This window comes from Nerophis ophidion, linkage group LG04, assembly GCF_033978795.1.
Source record: "Nerophis ophidion isolate RoL-2023_Sa linkage group LG04, RoL_Noph_v1.0, whole genome shotgun sequence".
Classification (NCBI taxonomy): domain Eukaryota; kingdom Metazoa; phylum Chordata; class Actinopteri; order Syngnathiformes; family Syngnathidae; genus Nerophis; species Nerophis ophidion.
This window is the reverse complement of record NC_084614.1, coordinates 62461561-62473627: the sequence shown is the minus strand read 5'-3', so window position 1 is coordinate 62473627 and position 12067 is coordinate 62461561. Positions and strand designations below refer to the sequence as shown.

Below are 12067 nucleotides of genomic sequence, written 5' to 3'. Positions count from 1 at the left end.
GGGAGAATGTGTCACTGTCACACATGCTGCAAGTCTATTGAAGAAAATGTGAAAGGTCAGTGTCACAACAAATCAAATGCACGAATACATCTCCTTTTGCAGGTGAACCGTAGAACCCCTCCACACCTAATTGTGTTACACTCAGCGGGGAGTATAACATCTATTGTGTTAACAATTAAATCGCATATTATGTTGCCTTTTAAAGTCCACTCTTGCAGATTTGCATCATGTGTTTCAATGCATTATGTCCATGTTTCTGTTCTGTTGCAGGTTTTAGTGCAGAGGAGAGCTAGCCGACTTATCTGTGTCATGCAGCGTGTTGTCCTTTTATCTGCCCCCGACACACCGCCTCTCGCAGGGGAAGTGTCACTTCACCCCTCCTCTTCCTCCACCCCCTCACCCCTGTTGACTCCCCGCTCACCCCGGCCCCGCTCCCGGTGTGTGGATGCCAGCAGCTGGTAATGATGGAGCCCACCGTGGTCACACACCAGTAAGTGTTGGCTTGTCACGACTTGCTCTTCCTCACCGCTGACACACAGCGAATGTGTGTTTTGCTTCAGCTCCTTGTGTCTTTTTTGTTGTTTATAATAACCCTTAAACATTGAAACAAGTTAACATCTATTGTGTGTGCGTACTCACCTTAAAACCCTGACATAGAAACTAAACAGCTTGGTATTGCTGACTTAGTCTTATTAAATTCAGGCAAATTTTGCAGAAAACTTCAATGTATCTAATTAGTGCTACTAAAATAATCCACAAATGAGAACGATATATAGAATATGTATTTCTTTATTTTAAGATGTTTTTTATATTAATGTATTGCCAATATTTATTAATAGCCACAGTAATAACATACTTTTACAAAAACAAGTTAAAAAAACCAAAACCAATGGGTTTTAAAAATGTGAAATTGTAACCTTTTTATTAGAATTTCCTCTTATTTACGGTATATTCAATATTTAGGTTAATTTTTTAAAGTGCTTTTTATATTATTTTGATACAATTATTTAGTGACAGCCACTGTAAGAACAAATACTGATAAAAAACAAGTAAGAATTCACAAATGAGTATACAAAATTACATGAAATTGAGTACTTTTAATTCGTATTTGTTTTAATTTATATTTAAAGATTTAGTTTTATTATTAAAATGTGCTTTTTATCATATTTTGATAACATTTTTTAGTAACATGCACTATAAGAACAAAAACTGATTGAAAAAACAAGTACAAATATACAAGTATAAAGAATAACATGAAATTGTGAATTTTTAATTAGTATTTGTTTAAATTTGGATTCAATATTTAGTTTAATTATTTTAAATGTCCTTTTCATATTATTTTGATGCTATTATTTAGTTACAGCCACTGTAGGAACAAATAGTGATAAAAAAACCAAGTACAAATTCACAAATGAGGATAACAAAAATTAAAATATAACATAACAAATTACTATAGCAAATACATGAAATTGTGAAATTTTAATTAGTATGAATTTATATTAAATATTTATTTTCCCACCCATCCATTTTTTTATTATTTTATGTGCTTTTTATATTATTTTGATAGTATCATTTAGTAAAAGCCACTATAAGAACAAATACTGTTACAAACAGTAAAAAATCCTAAATGAGTATAAAAATATGTGAAATTGTAAACTTTTAATTAGTATTTGTTTTAATTCATATTTAATTTATAGTTTCATTATTTTAAATGTGATTTTTATATAATTTTGATACTATTATTTAGCAACAGTCCCTGTAAGAACAAATACTGAGAAGAAAAAAAATCACAAATGAGGATAACAAAAATTACAAAAAATTATAAAATTTGTGTTTGTTTTTATACATCTTAAGTTACTTTAAGATGCTTTTATAATAATTTGATACTATTATTTAGTAACAACCATTGTAAGAACAAATAATGATCGAAAAAACAAGTGAACATTCACAAATGAGGATTAAGAAATACAGTAAATTATACCATTTAATATGTATTTGTTTTTATACATGTATAAATCATTTTTTTTTATTATGCTTTTTGTTAAACTTTTTCTTTTCAGCCATTTTTTTGTATATATTTTTTTAAACCTAATATATCTGAAGTGTTTAAATATTTACAAATCCAGTAATGGAAAACTTAGTAAAAAAAATTCACAAAGGAATGCTAAATATTATTGAATACAATTATTGGTGTTATAATGTCAAACACTACGTTTTTTTTTTTTTTCAAGAGAAATTCACAAATGACTAAATTCTGTTTATCTACGCTTTGCAAAGACAAATGACTAAAATAACATAAAATCCTTTTTTTATTGCCATTATTTTTGTTTAGACTTTTTGTAAAGGCAAATTCACAAATTAGAAAAATAAAATATGAATGTACAAAAAGAAACGTTTTGTGATATTTTACAATTTTTTGTCGTTACCAAAAACAGAAAAAGATGATGATTTTACGTAAACATTGCAAAAGCAGTAAATCCACTATAGACCCTCTTTTTTAGGGTCCAGGTTTAAAGAGAAAGAAGACGGAGGCCTCCCTGCAGGAAGTAGCGCTAATGAGAGATCAAACGGCGCCCCTTTTGCGAGCGTAGTCGCACTGACGCAACCCGGTCTGGGCGTCACCACGACAACCATTACCACCATCACACAGACGGGGGGCACCTGGAGCACTGGCCTGCTCGACGTTGATGCGGACCCAAGCACATGTAACAAGATTCCCTTCATTTGTGTCGTGGGAAATTCCTGTCGTTCTGAAAGGTTCTTCTTGAGCAGGTGTCGCCGGCGCTGTGGCGCCGTGCTGTTTGGACCTGAGTCTAGCACATCAGTACGGCGAGACTCTTTGCTTGCCTCTTCTTCCCGGATCCACTGTTGCTATGAGGGTCGCACTCAGGGAGCGGTACAAGATACAAGTGAGTGACGATTTACTTCAGGTTACGGCTGGGCGATGTTGCCTTTTTTAAATATTTTAAAGGCCATATCGCGATATACGATATATATTACGATATTTTGCCTTGGCCTCGAATGAACACTTGATGCATATAATCACAGCAATATGATGATTCTGTGTGTATACTAGGGGTGTAACGGTACGTGTATTTGTATTGAACCGTTTCGATACGGGGGGTTCGGTTTGGTGCGGAGGAGTACCGAACAAGTTTCCACACGAACATAAGAAGTAGCCGCCTATGCTAAAGTCTTAATAAGCTGTTTCGCTCCGTTCTGCCTCTGTCTCCTGCACAGCACCCAGCATTGTCCCACCCAAACAACCATCTGATTGGTTACAACCGCAGCGGTAACTAGCCAATCAGCAGTGCGTATTCAGAGCGCATGTAGTTAGCGTTTCATCGTCGAGCAGATAGGTGTTAAGCAGGTGAGCAGCGGACTCTCCCCAAATTATACTAAACACTTCCACTCACTTGCACAATCGGTGGCTGACTAAATACTTTTTTGCCCCAATGTATGTGTGTATATACATATATATATATATATATATATATATGTGAATGTTGTCTGTCTATCTGTGTTGGCCCTGCGATGAGGTGGCGACTTGTCCAGGGTGTACCCCGCCTTCCGCCCGATTGTAACTGAGATAGGCGCCAGCGCCCCCCGCGACTCCAAAAGGGAATAAGCGGTAGGAAATGGATGGATGGATGTATATATATATTTATATATATATATATATATATATATATATGTGTGTGTGTGTGTTTTCATCATAGGTGCACTTCAACTGTGAGAGACAGAATGTGAAAAAAAAATCAAGGGATTCACATTGTAGGAATTTTAAAGAATTTATTTGTAAATTATGGTGGAAAATAAGTATTTGGTCACTTCAAACAAGGAAGATCTTTGGCTTTCACAGACCTGTAACTTCTTCTTTAAGAAGCTCTTCTGTCTTCCACTCGTTACCTGTATTAATGGAACCTGTTTGAACTCGTTATCTGTATAAAGACACCTGTCCACAGCCTCAAACAGTTAGACTCCAAACTTCACTATGGCCAAGACCAAAAAGCTGTTGAAGGACACCAGGAAAAGAATTGTAGACCTGCACCAGACTGGGAAGAGTGAATCTACAATAGGCAAGCAGCTTGGTGGGAAAAAATCAACTGTGGGAGCAATTATCAGAAAATGGAAGACCACTGATAATCTCCCTCGATCTGGGTCTCCACGCAAGATGTCATTTTAGATGAGCACGGGCAACATCAAAGCCGGCGGCGTTTCTGGGTGTTGTTGATAAATGGGTTTTGCTTTGCATAGTACCGTTTTAACTTGCACTTACAGATGTAGCGACCAACTGTAGTTTCTGACAGTGGTTTTATGAAGTGTTCCTGAGCCCATGTGGTGATATCCTTTACACACTGATGTCGGTTTTTGATGCAGTACCGCTTGAGGGGTCAAAAGTCCGTAATATTGTCGCTTACGTGCATCGATTTCTCCAGATTCTCTGAACCTTTTGATGTTTTTACGGACCGTAGATGGTAAAATCCCTAAATTCTTTGCAATAGCTCAATGAGAAATGTTGTTCTAAAACTGTTCGACAATTTGCTTACAAAGTGGTGACCCTCACCCCATCTTTTTTTGTGAATTACTTAGCATTTCATGGAAGCTGCTTTTATACCCAATCATGGCACCCACCTGTTCCCATTTAGCCTACACACCTGTGGGATGTTCCAAATAAGTGTTTGATGAGCATTCCTCAACCTTATCAGTATTTATTGCCACCTTTCCCAACTTCTTTGTCACGTGTTGCTGGCATCAAATTCTAAAGTTAATGATTATTTGCAAAAAAAAAAATGTTGATCAGTTTGAACATCAAATATGTTGTCTTTGTAGCATATTCAACTGAATATGGGTTGAAAATGATTTGCAAATCATTGTATTCCATTTATATTTACATCTAACACAATTTCCCAACTCATATGGAAACGGGGTTTGTATGTATTTTTACATTTTTTTTGTTTTTTCTAACTTGGGACTTCCCGCGGACCGGATTTTGGACGCTGGTGGACCGAAATCAGTCCGCGGGGCGTAGTTTGGGGACCCCGGATTTACTTAATGGCAGCTGTTTTTTTTCCGACCGATCTTGCTCAAATTTTACAGACATGTCCTTTGCAGTCCCTGAATGGTTTGTACTATATTTTGTGACAATTGGGCAAAACATCTCAAAGTTACATTTTGTAGAGTGTGTGCGAGACATTTCAAGACACTCCATCTTGAGGGGGTTTGATAACCGAGCCATTATGTATTTATCAGAAAGATAATAACAATGGTGACATGATAGAGGTGCATGTTTTTAAAAAAAATTGCATAACTATTCTGTATTGACCGCGATGCAACGCAATATATTTGGGTTGTATATATTGAAAATTCCATGGATTCATACCTACAAACAAACAGGTGGCGCAATGTAACTCCTCCCCAAGCATATCGGAGCTTTTCTTCCTGTCACTCACGGTACCTGTTCCTGATTTTGTGTGTGCTTGTGTCCACAGGGCAACATATGTGACGACTGGACCGCCGTATGTTGCTGCTACTCCCTGGCCCTGTGTCAGATGGTGCGAGAGAGCAAGCGACGCGCGACGAGGCGGACGTATCACGTGTCCACCGCGCTGCAGTCCTCCTGACTGGACCCAAAAAGTAAACAAATATGGTTCTTTCTTGCCTTACAAAAAGCACTTCTTACAGCAAATTACAGTTTTAATCGAACAAAGGCAATGCTCGACTATCAGAATTTCATCCGAATGCATTTTCGCTAAAATGCATTATTTTACTGCACGGAGTTAGAGAGATATGAGCCTCGTAATCTTAGCGGCCGCCTCGCTACAGCGCTTTATGGATTCTGCAGGTTTTTAAATTTTGCCTGGCACACCAAAGGTCAGCTGACACTTTAAATGTGCTCTCTTTTATGTACGCCGCATTTTGGCCTGCAAAAATTTCTGGCTTGCCAAAGTGTAAATCCCTTTTAAGGTGACTTTCCATACGTTTATGTACGTTAATCAGTTATCCATACCTGCTCCTATGTCTGCCGACACTGATTTAATGAATTCATCCTTATTGGTGCGCTTCCCTCAACTTAAAATGCTGGCCAGCAAGAGCCAAAACACACACACACACGCACACGCACACGCACACGCACACACGCACACGCACACACACACACACACACACACACACACACACACACACACACACACACACACACACACACACACACACACACACACACACACACACACACACTAAGGGTGTGAAAATATTATTATAACATAAAGCAGATGGGTGCTCAAAGGGCACAAATGTAATTGGTTACCTCCAGTGGATGTGAGTGACGAGCTGGCAGCTATTTCACTCAGTTTGAATATGATGAGATTACCTGTGTGAAAACAGGATTTTACAGGAGTCTTCTAGGAAAAGTCAGGTTTTTATGCCCAGATACGGAATGTTGCAATAACAGTGGACTTGAGAAAATGGCAGAAAACAACGGATACTGTGGAAAGGATGCCATTTTTTTAGGGAGGGGGTCTGGTTGGTTTCTTCGCTGTTAATTTCTTCGGGAGGGTTTTTTTTTTTTTTTTTCTTCGGGAGGTTTTTAAGACCCCCTGGCGAAAAAAGGGTACCAAGATGTGATCGTTGAGGAAAAGTGGGATTTTAAGCCCTGGGGTGTGCATTTAAAAAAGCTTTACTGAACGTCCTTGTTAGATAATAGGGAACCATTCTCAAAAAAACGCTCCCAACTTCCAATACATTTTTTTTTTTTTTTTATGCCCGGTGCTTCCAGAAAAAAATGAGTCCCACTATTTAACCACAGAATGTGGCAACACTAAATTGGCCCTAGTGTGTGAATGTGAGTGTGAATGTTGTCTGTCTATCTGTGTTGGCCCTGCGATGAGCTGGCGACTTGTCCAGGGTGTACCCCGCCTTCCGCCCGATTGTAGCTGAGATAGGCGCCAGCGCCCCCCGCGACCCCGAAAGGGAATAAGCGGTAGAAAATGGATGGATGGATGGATGTTGCAGTAACTGTGGATTTGAAAAATGGCATAAAACAGACCTTCTGAAAGGTCTGTTGTTTTTTTCTCATTCAATCAATCTTTGTTCATGGCACAGGCAAGTGGAAACACAAAGTGCTTTACATAAAAAAGAAATAAGAGCTGAAAATACACACATAGAAACACGCGCACACACTGCCCTGTTGACAATAAAAAAACATGGCATTGCAGATCCGGATGCAGCTGAGATAGGCTCCAGAACCCCCCATGACCCCAAAAGGGACAAGTGGTAAAAAATGGATGGATGGCTGGATGTCATTAAGGATTGAGGAAAAAATGCCACCTTTGGGCGTGCACAGTGGATAATAATTGAAGTTAATCCCATCTAAAGAAGAAATAGTATGAAACACATTATAAAATATAATTAATAGATTAATAAAACCCTAACACTGATTGAATAATTGTAGTAATAATAGGAATAAATAGTATAGAAAATAACACATTACATTGTTTTAAATATTATAAAAAACTAACGTTTAAGATGGGATCAGTAAAAAGCTAGATTAAAAAGGTGAGCCTTAACATTTCAAAAAAAAAAAAAAAAAAAAAGAAGAATAAAAATATCAATAGTCTTTGCTGTCCAGAGGCTCTCCAACAGGCAGTTCCACAGTTGGGGCCAGTGGTGACCAGAGTCGTGTGTAGCGAGAGTATGGCCAACTCAGTTTCAGACAATCTCCTCAATGATTGGTCAAAAGGCACTCACGTACCTACAGAGCGCCATGACTTTAAGCTGATCCTTTGTGTTTGTGGCGCTTCCTCGTTAGTTTTTCGAGTGTAAATATGCCCTGTTGTACAGCATGGTGACACCCCCCCCAGACGACATATCTTTACCTGCACATTACCTACCTTCTCTGTATCCTGGAGTCAAACTGGTGCCTCTTTCTTTCACCCAGTCAACATATTTTTACCCGCACAGTACCTACCTTCTCTGCATTGTGTGGTCACGCTGGTGCTTCCAGCTTTTAAGCGGCCATCTTTGAGACGGCAGCAGCGCAGCAGCATCAGCGCGGAAGTTATTTGAAGGCTTGTAAAATCAAAACTGGAGCAGTTAGAAAAACTCTTTGTGCGACTTTTAATCAGAAGCGTTCAACCTCTTTCCTGTGCGAGTTTGAAGCCGACACAACAAACACGCTCAGAGGAGATAATGTTTGAAAAAAGGTGACAGGTTTTTACAAAACTTTTGTTTTGAAGGGGTAATTGCCAACTTCCTGTTGATTTTTGCTGAAGGATGTCAACTAATGAAATGTAGGTCTAAATGAGACCTTCATAGAAGTTTTTGTTTCATGTTTCTACGACATTCCTACCTGAAGTTACAAGCAGTTTTGTCTGTTTTTTCTTCCCCAGAGCAGTTTTGTCAGTATTTTATTCCTAGGGGCGCTAGAGCGCAATTTTGAGTTTTGGGGTTTGGTTTTTTGATTAGATCGCAATTTTCACCAGTCCTGATGTGTGTGTTGAGTTTGGTGAGTTTTGAAGCATTTCAAGGGGGTCAAATTACAGCTCAAAGAGGCAAAAATGAATTTTTTTTAGGAAACTTTAGTTTTGAAGGGGTGTTTGCCAACTTCATATTGATTTTTGCTGAAAGAGGTCACAGTATGAAATCTAGGTCTAAGTCAGACCTACATAGAGGTTTTTGTTTCATGTCTCTACGACATTCCTAACGGAAGTTACAAGCAGTTTTGTCTGTGTTTTTTCCTAGTGGGCGCTAGAGTGCAATTTTGAGTTTTGAGGTTTGTTTTTTTCATTAGATGGTAATTTTCACCAGTCCTGATGTGTGTGTTGAATTTGGCGAGTTTTGAAGCATGTTAAGGGGGTTAAATTACAGCTCAAAGAGGCGGCGGTATAATAATAATAAAACCTTAGCAATACAATATGGTCCTCCGTCCCAAAGGGACAATCGGTCCCTAATTAAAGAGATGGTTTGACAAAAACAGACTCTGAATCTCAGTAATACTAAAATAATGCTATTTGGTAACAAAATAAAGAAAAGGGTCAAACACAAATACAGTTAGACGGAGTCGACATTGAAAGAGTAAAGGAAACCAAATTTTAGGTGTAATAATCGTTTATAAAATGAACAGCAAATCTCATTAAATATGTACAACATAAAGTGGCAAGAAATAGGACAGTAATGTGTTAAGCAAAATATGTTCTGCACCAAAAGTCACTCCATCTTCTTACTGCTTGCCAGTGTTACTACTATTGTGCAGAAATATGGGGAAATAAGTACTAAAGTACACATATTGACAGAGCATGTTACAGAAAGAAAGATCAGTTAGAATAATATTTCATGAGTGATGCATACACTGATTGCAAATACATTGGAGGCAGCCACAACACAGTTGACATTCTTCACACACAAGCCACAAATTCTCTACGATTGTTGGTCCAAAAGCTAATGAAGGTTTGGGCGCAATTGTGTATTTTTCAACGTTTATTGCGCCGTCTAGTGCGTGTTTGAGTCTATTTGTAGTCACTAAACACTGCAGGAATGTAGCAGCAGAGTGCCTCAAACACAGCTGCAAAATTACACTTTCATGAAAAAAAAAAAACATGTTTTGTGGTAAGTTAATGAGCTGGAGTATATTGATCAATAATGTGGATTATGTTGGATTGTTTTGTCAGAAAAACTAACGTCAAAACGGCAGCAATTGCATACATCCCAGCACAGCCGCACACGTCTTACATATTCTCTCTTGGTACACGACTCTGGTAGTGACGAAATGCCGCCTCACTGTTAGTCTTTGTTCTAGTATTTGGTGAAGATAAAAGGCCAGTGCCAGAGGACCCCAGGATCCGTGAGGGTTGAGATACAGTAAAAGCAGGTTAGTTAGATAAAAATGCGCAAGGCCCATTAAAACATTTAAAAACACTTTATTAATACCCTCCTCCATTCACATCCCATCTCCCCTGATTATAAACAACCTAATGCAAATAATCAAATGTACTTCTAATGTATATACTGTACTTGTTCTTATGCTATCTGACCTCACTATGTTCTCTGCTGGCTGTACATATCCTACTAAATAAGACCTACACTGTTTCAATGTCCACATTACTCTGTTGATGCAATTGTTGATGACTGAAGTACTGATATCAACCAAAGCTCCTCATCCCACCCCCGGATTGTAAATAATGTAAATAATTGAATGTATATGCTATGATGATTAACTTGTGTGATGACTGTATTATGCTGATAGTATATATTTGTACCATGAATTGATTAACGTGGACCCCTACTTAAACAAGTTGAAAAACTTATTCGGGTGTTACCATTTAGTGGTCAATTGTACGGAATATGTACTGAACTGTGCAATCTACTACTAAAAGTATCAATCACTCAAAAAAAAAACTATTAGTAGAACTTTAAAATAGACTCTGAAGCGGACAGGAAGCCAATGTGGCGATTTTAAAACTGGTGTAATGTGCTCCGGCCTTCTTGTCCTCGTTAGCTCACATGCAGCATAGTTCTGATGCTCTTTTTGGGAAGACCAGAGAGCAAAGCATTACAAAAGTTTAAACCACAGGAAATAAAAGCATGCCGTAGCATCTTTGTGTTGGCCTGAGAGAGAAATGACCGGGCTCTTGGTTTAAGATTATTCTGATACATGTTCTGAAAAGTAATGTTTTAAACTAGCAAGTTTGTCCAAAAATCAAACACAACTCCTCCAATGAATACGTTTTGAAATGTGTGAGTGTTGTCACTTATCATACTTGATCAGAAAGTGTTTTTGTGTTGTCCGGTTCTTTATTTATTATCTATTACCTAGTTTTAAGCTACACAGGCTATTTGTTTTTTTTGTTTTTTTTTTAAATACGTGTATTATGTGGCAATAATCTCATGGTGAAAGTGCAATTTCAAGGTTAAAAAGGAAAAATAAAGGTCATCAGAAGAAAAAAATTCCTTGTTTAGTTCAAATATTTTCCTTAAAAAACATATTGAGGCTAGAAAGGTTACTTGGTTATTTGAACAAATTAATCCATCCATTTTCTAACGCTTATTCCCTTCGGGGTCGCAGGGGGCGCTGGAGCCCATCTCAGCTTCAATCGGGCGGAAGTCAGGTTACACCTTGGACAAGTCGCCACCTCATTGCAGGGCCAACACAGATAGACAGACAACATTCACACTCACATTCACACACTAGGGCCTATTTAGTGTTGCCAATCAACCTATCCCCAGGTGCATGTCTTTGGAAGTGGGAGGAAGCCGTAGTACCCGGAGGGAACCCACGCAGTCACGGGGAGAACATGCAAACTCCACACAGAAACATCCCGAGCCCGGGATTGAACTCAGAACTTCTCAGGACCTTCGTATTGTGAGGCAGACAAATAGATTACCAAAATAATCGATAGCTGCAGCCCAGACCTAGATAGTGGAACTTTTAAATAAAGCCCCTCACTAATGGTTCTCTGGCTGGAAAATTGTATGTGTAATAATATTCATCTGAAAATGGAATATTATAATTTAAAACATAAAGGCTGTAACATTTTAAGTTACAGCCTTAGTCCATAATAAAATAAGTTCATTGTTCTCAATATTCTATAATGACAATGTTAAGTTTTTCTATTTAACGTTTGAAGATGTATTATAAGGGCTTCACGGTGGCAGAGGGGTTAGTGCGTCTGCCTCACAATACGAAGTTCCTGCAGTCCTGGGTTCAAATCCAGGCTCGGGATTTTTCTGTGTGGAGTTTGCATGTTCTCCCCGTGAATGCGTGGGTTCCCTCCGGGTACTCCGGCTTCCTCCCACTTCCAAAGACATGCACCTGGGGATAGGTTGATTGGCAACACTAAACTGGCCCTAGTGTGTGAATGTGAGTGTGAATGTTGTCTGTCTATCTGTGTTGGCCCTGCGATGAGGTGGCAACTTGTCCAGGGTGTACCCTGCCTTCCGCCCGATTGTAGCTGAGATAGGCGCCAGCGCCCCCCGCGACCCCGAAAGGGAATAAGCGGTAGAAAATGGATGGATGGAAGATGTATTATAAATAAAAAACAAATACATTCTCATGTTCATAAGTATTTAC

At 38.6% G+C, this 12067-nt stretch overlaps 1 protein-coding gene across 2 annotated transcripts in view; it reads left to right on the top strand.

The window, feature by feature from the left end:
• The first annotated feature begins 346 nt into the window (after positions 1-346).
• plac8l1 (PLAC8 like 1) overlaps positions 347-12067 on the top strand; it is a 36707-nt gene continuing 24986 nt past the window's right edge. The window contains exons 1-4 of one of the 2 annotated variants that reach the window (XM_061898662.1): positions 347-490; positions 2488-2705; positions 2773-2909; positions 5493-5637. In XM_061898662.1, the coding sequence (XP_061754646.1) occupies positions 462-490; positions 2488-2705; positions 2773-2909; positions 5493-5624 (516 nt within the window). In that variant the 5' untranslated portion in view covers positions 347-461 and the 3' untranslated portion in view covers positions 5625-5637. The remainder of the gene's footprint in view (positions 491-2487; positions 2706-2772; positions 2910-5492; positions 5638-12067) is intronic. The other variant, XM_061898661.1, reaches the window with a different exon arrangement.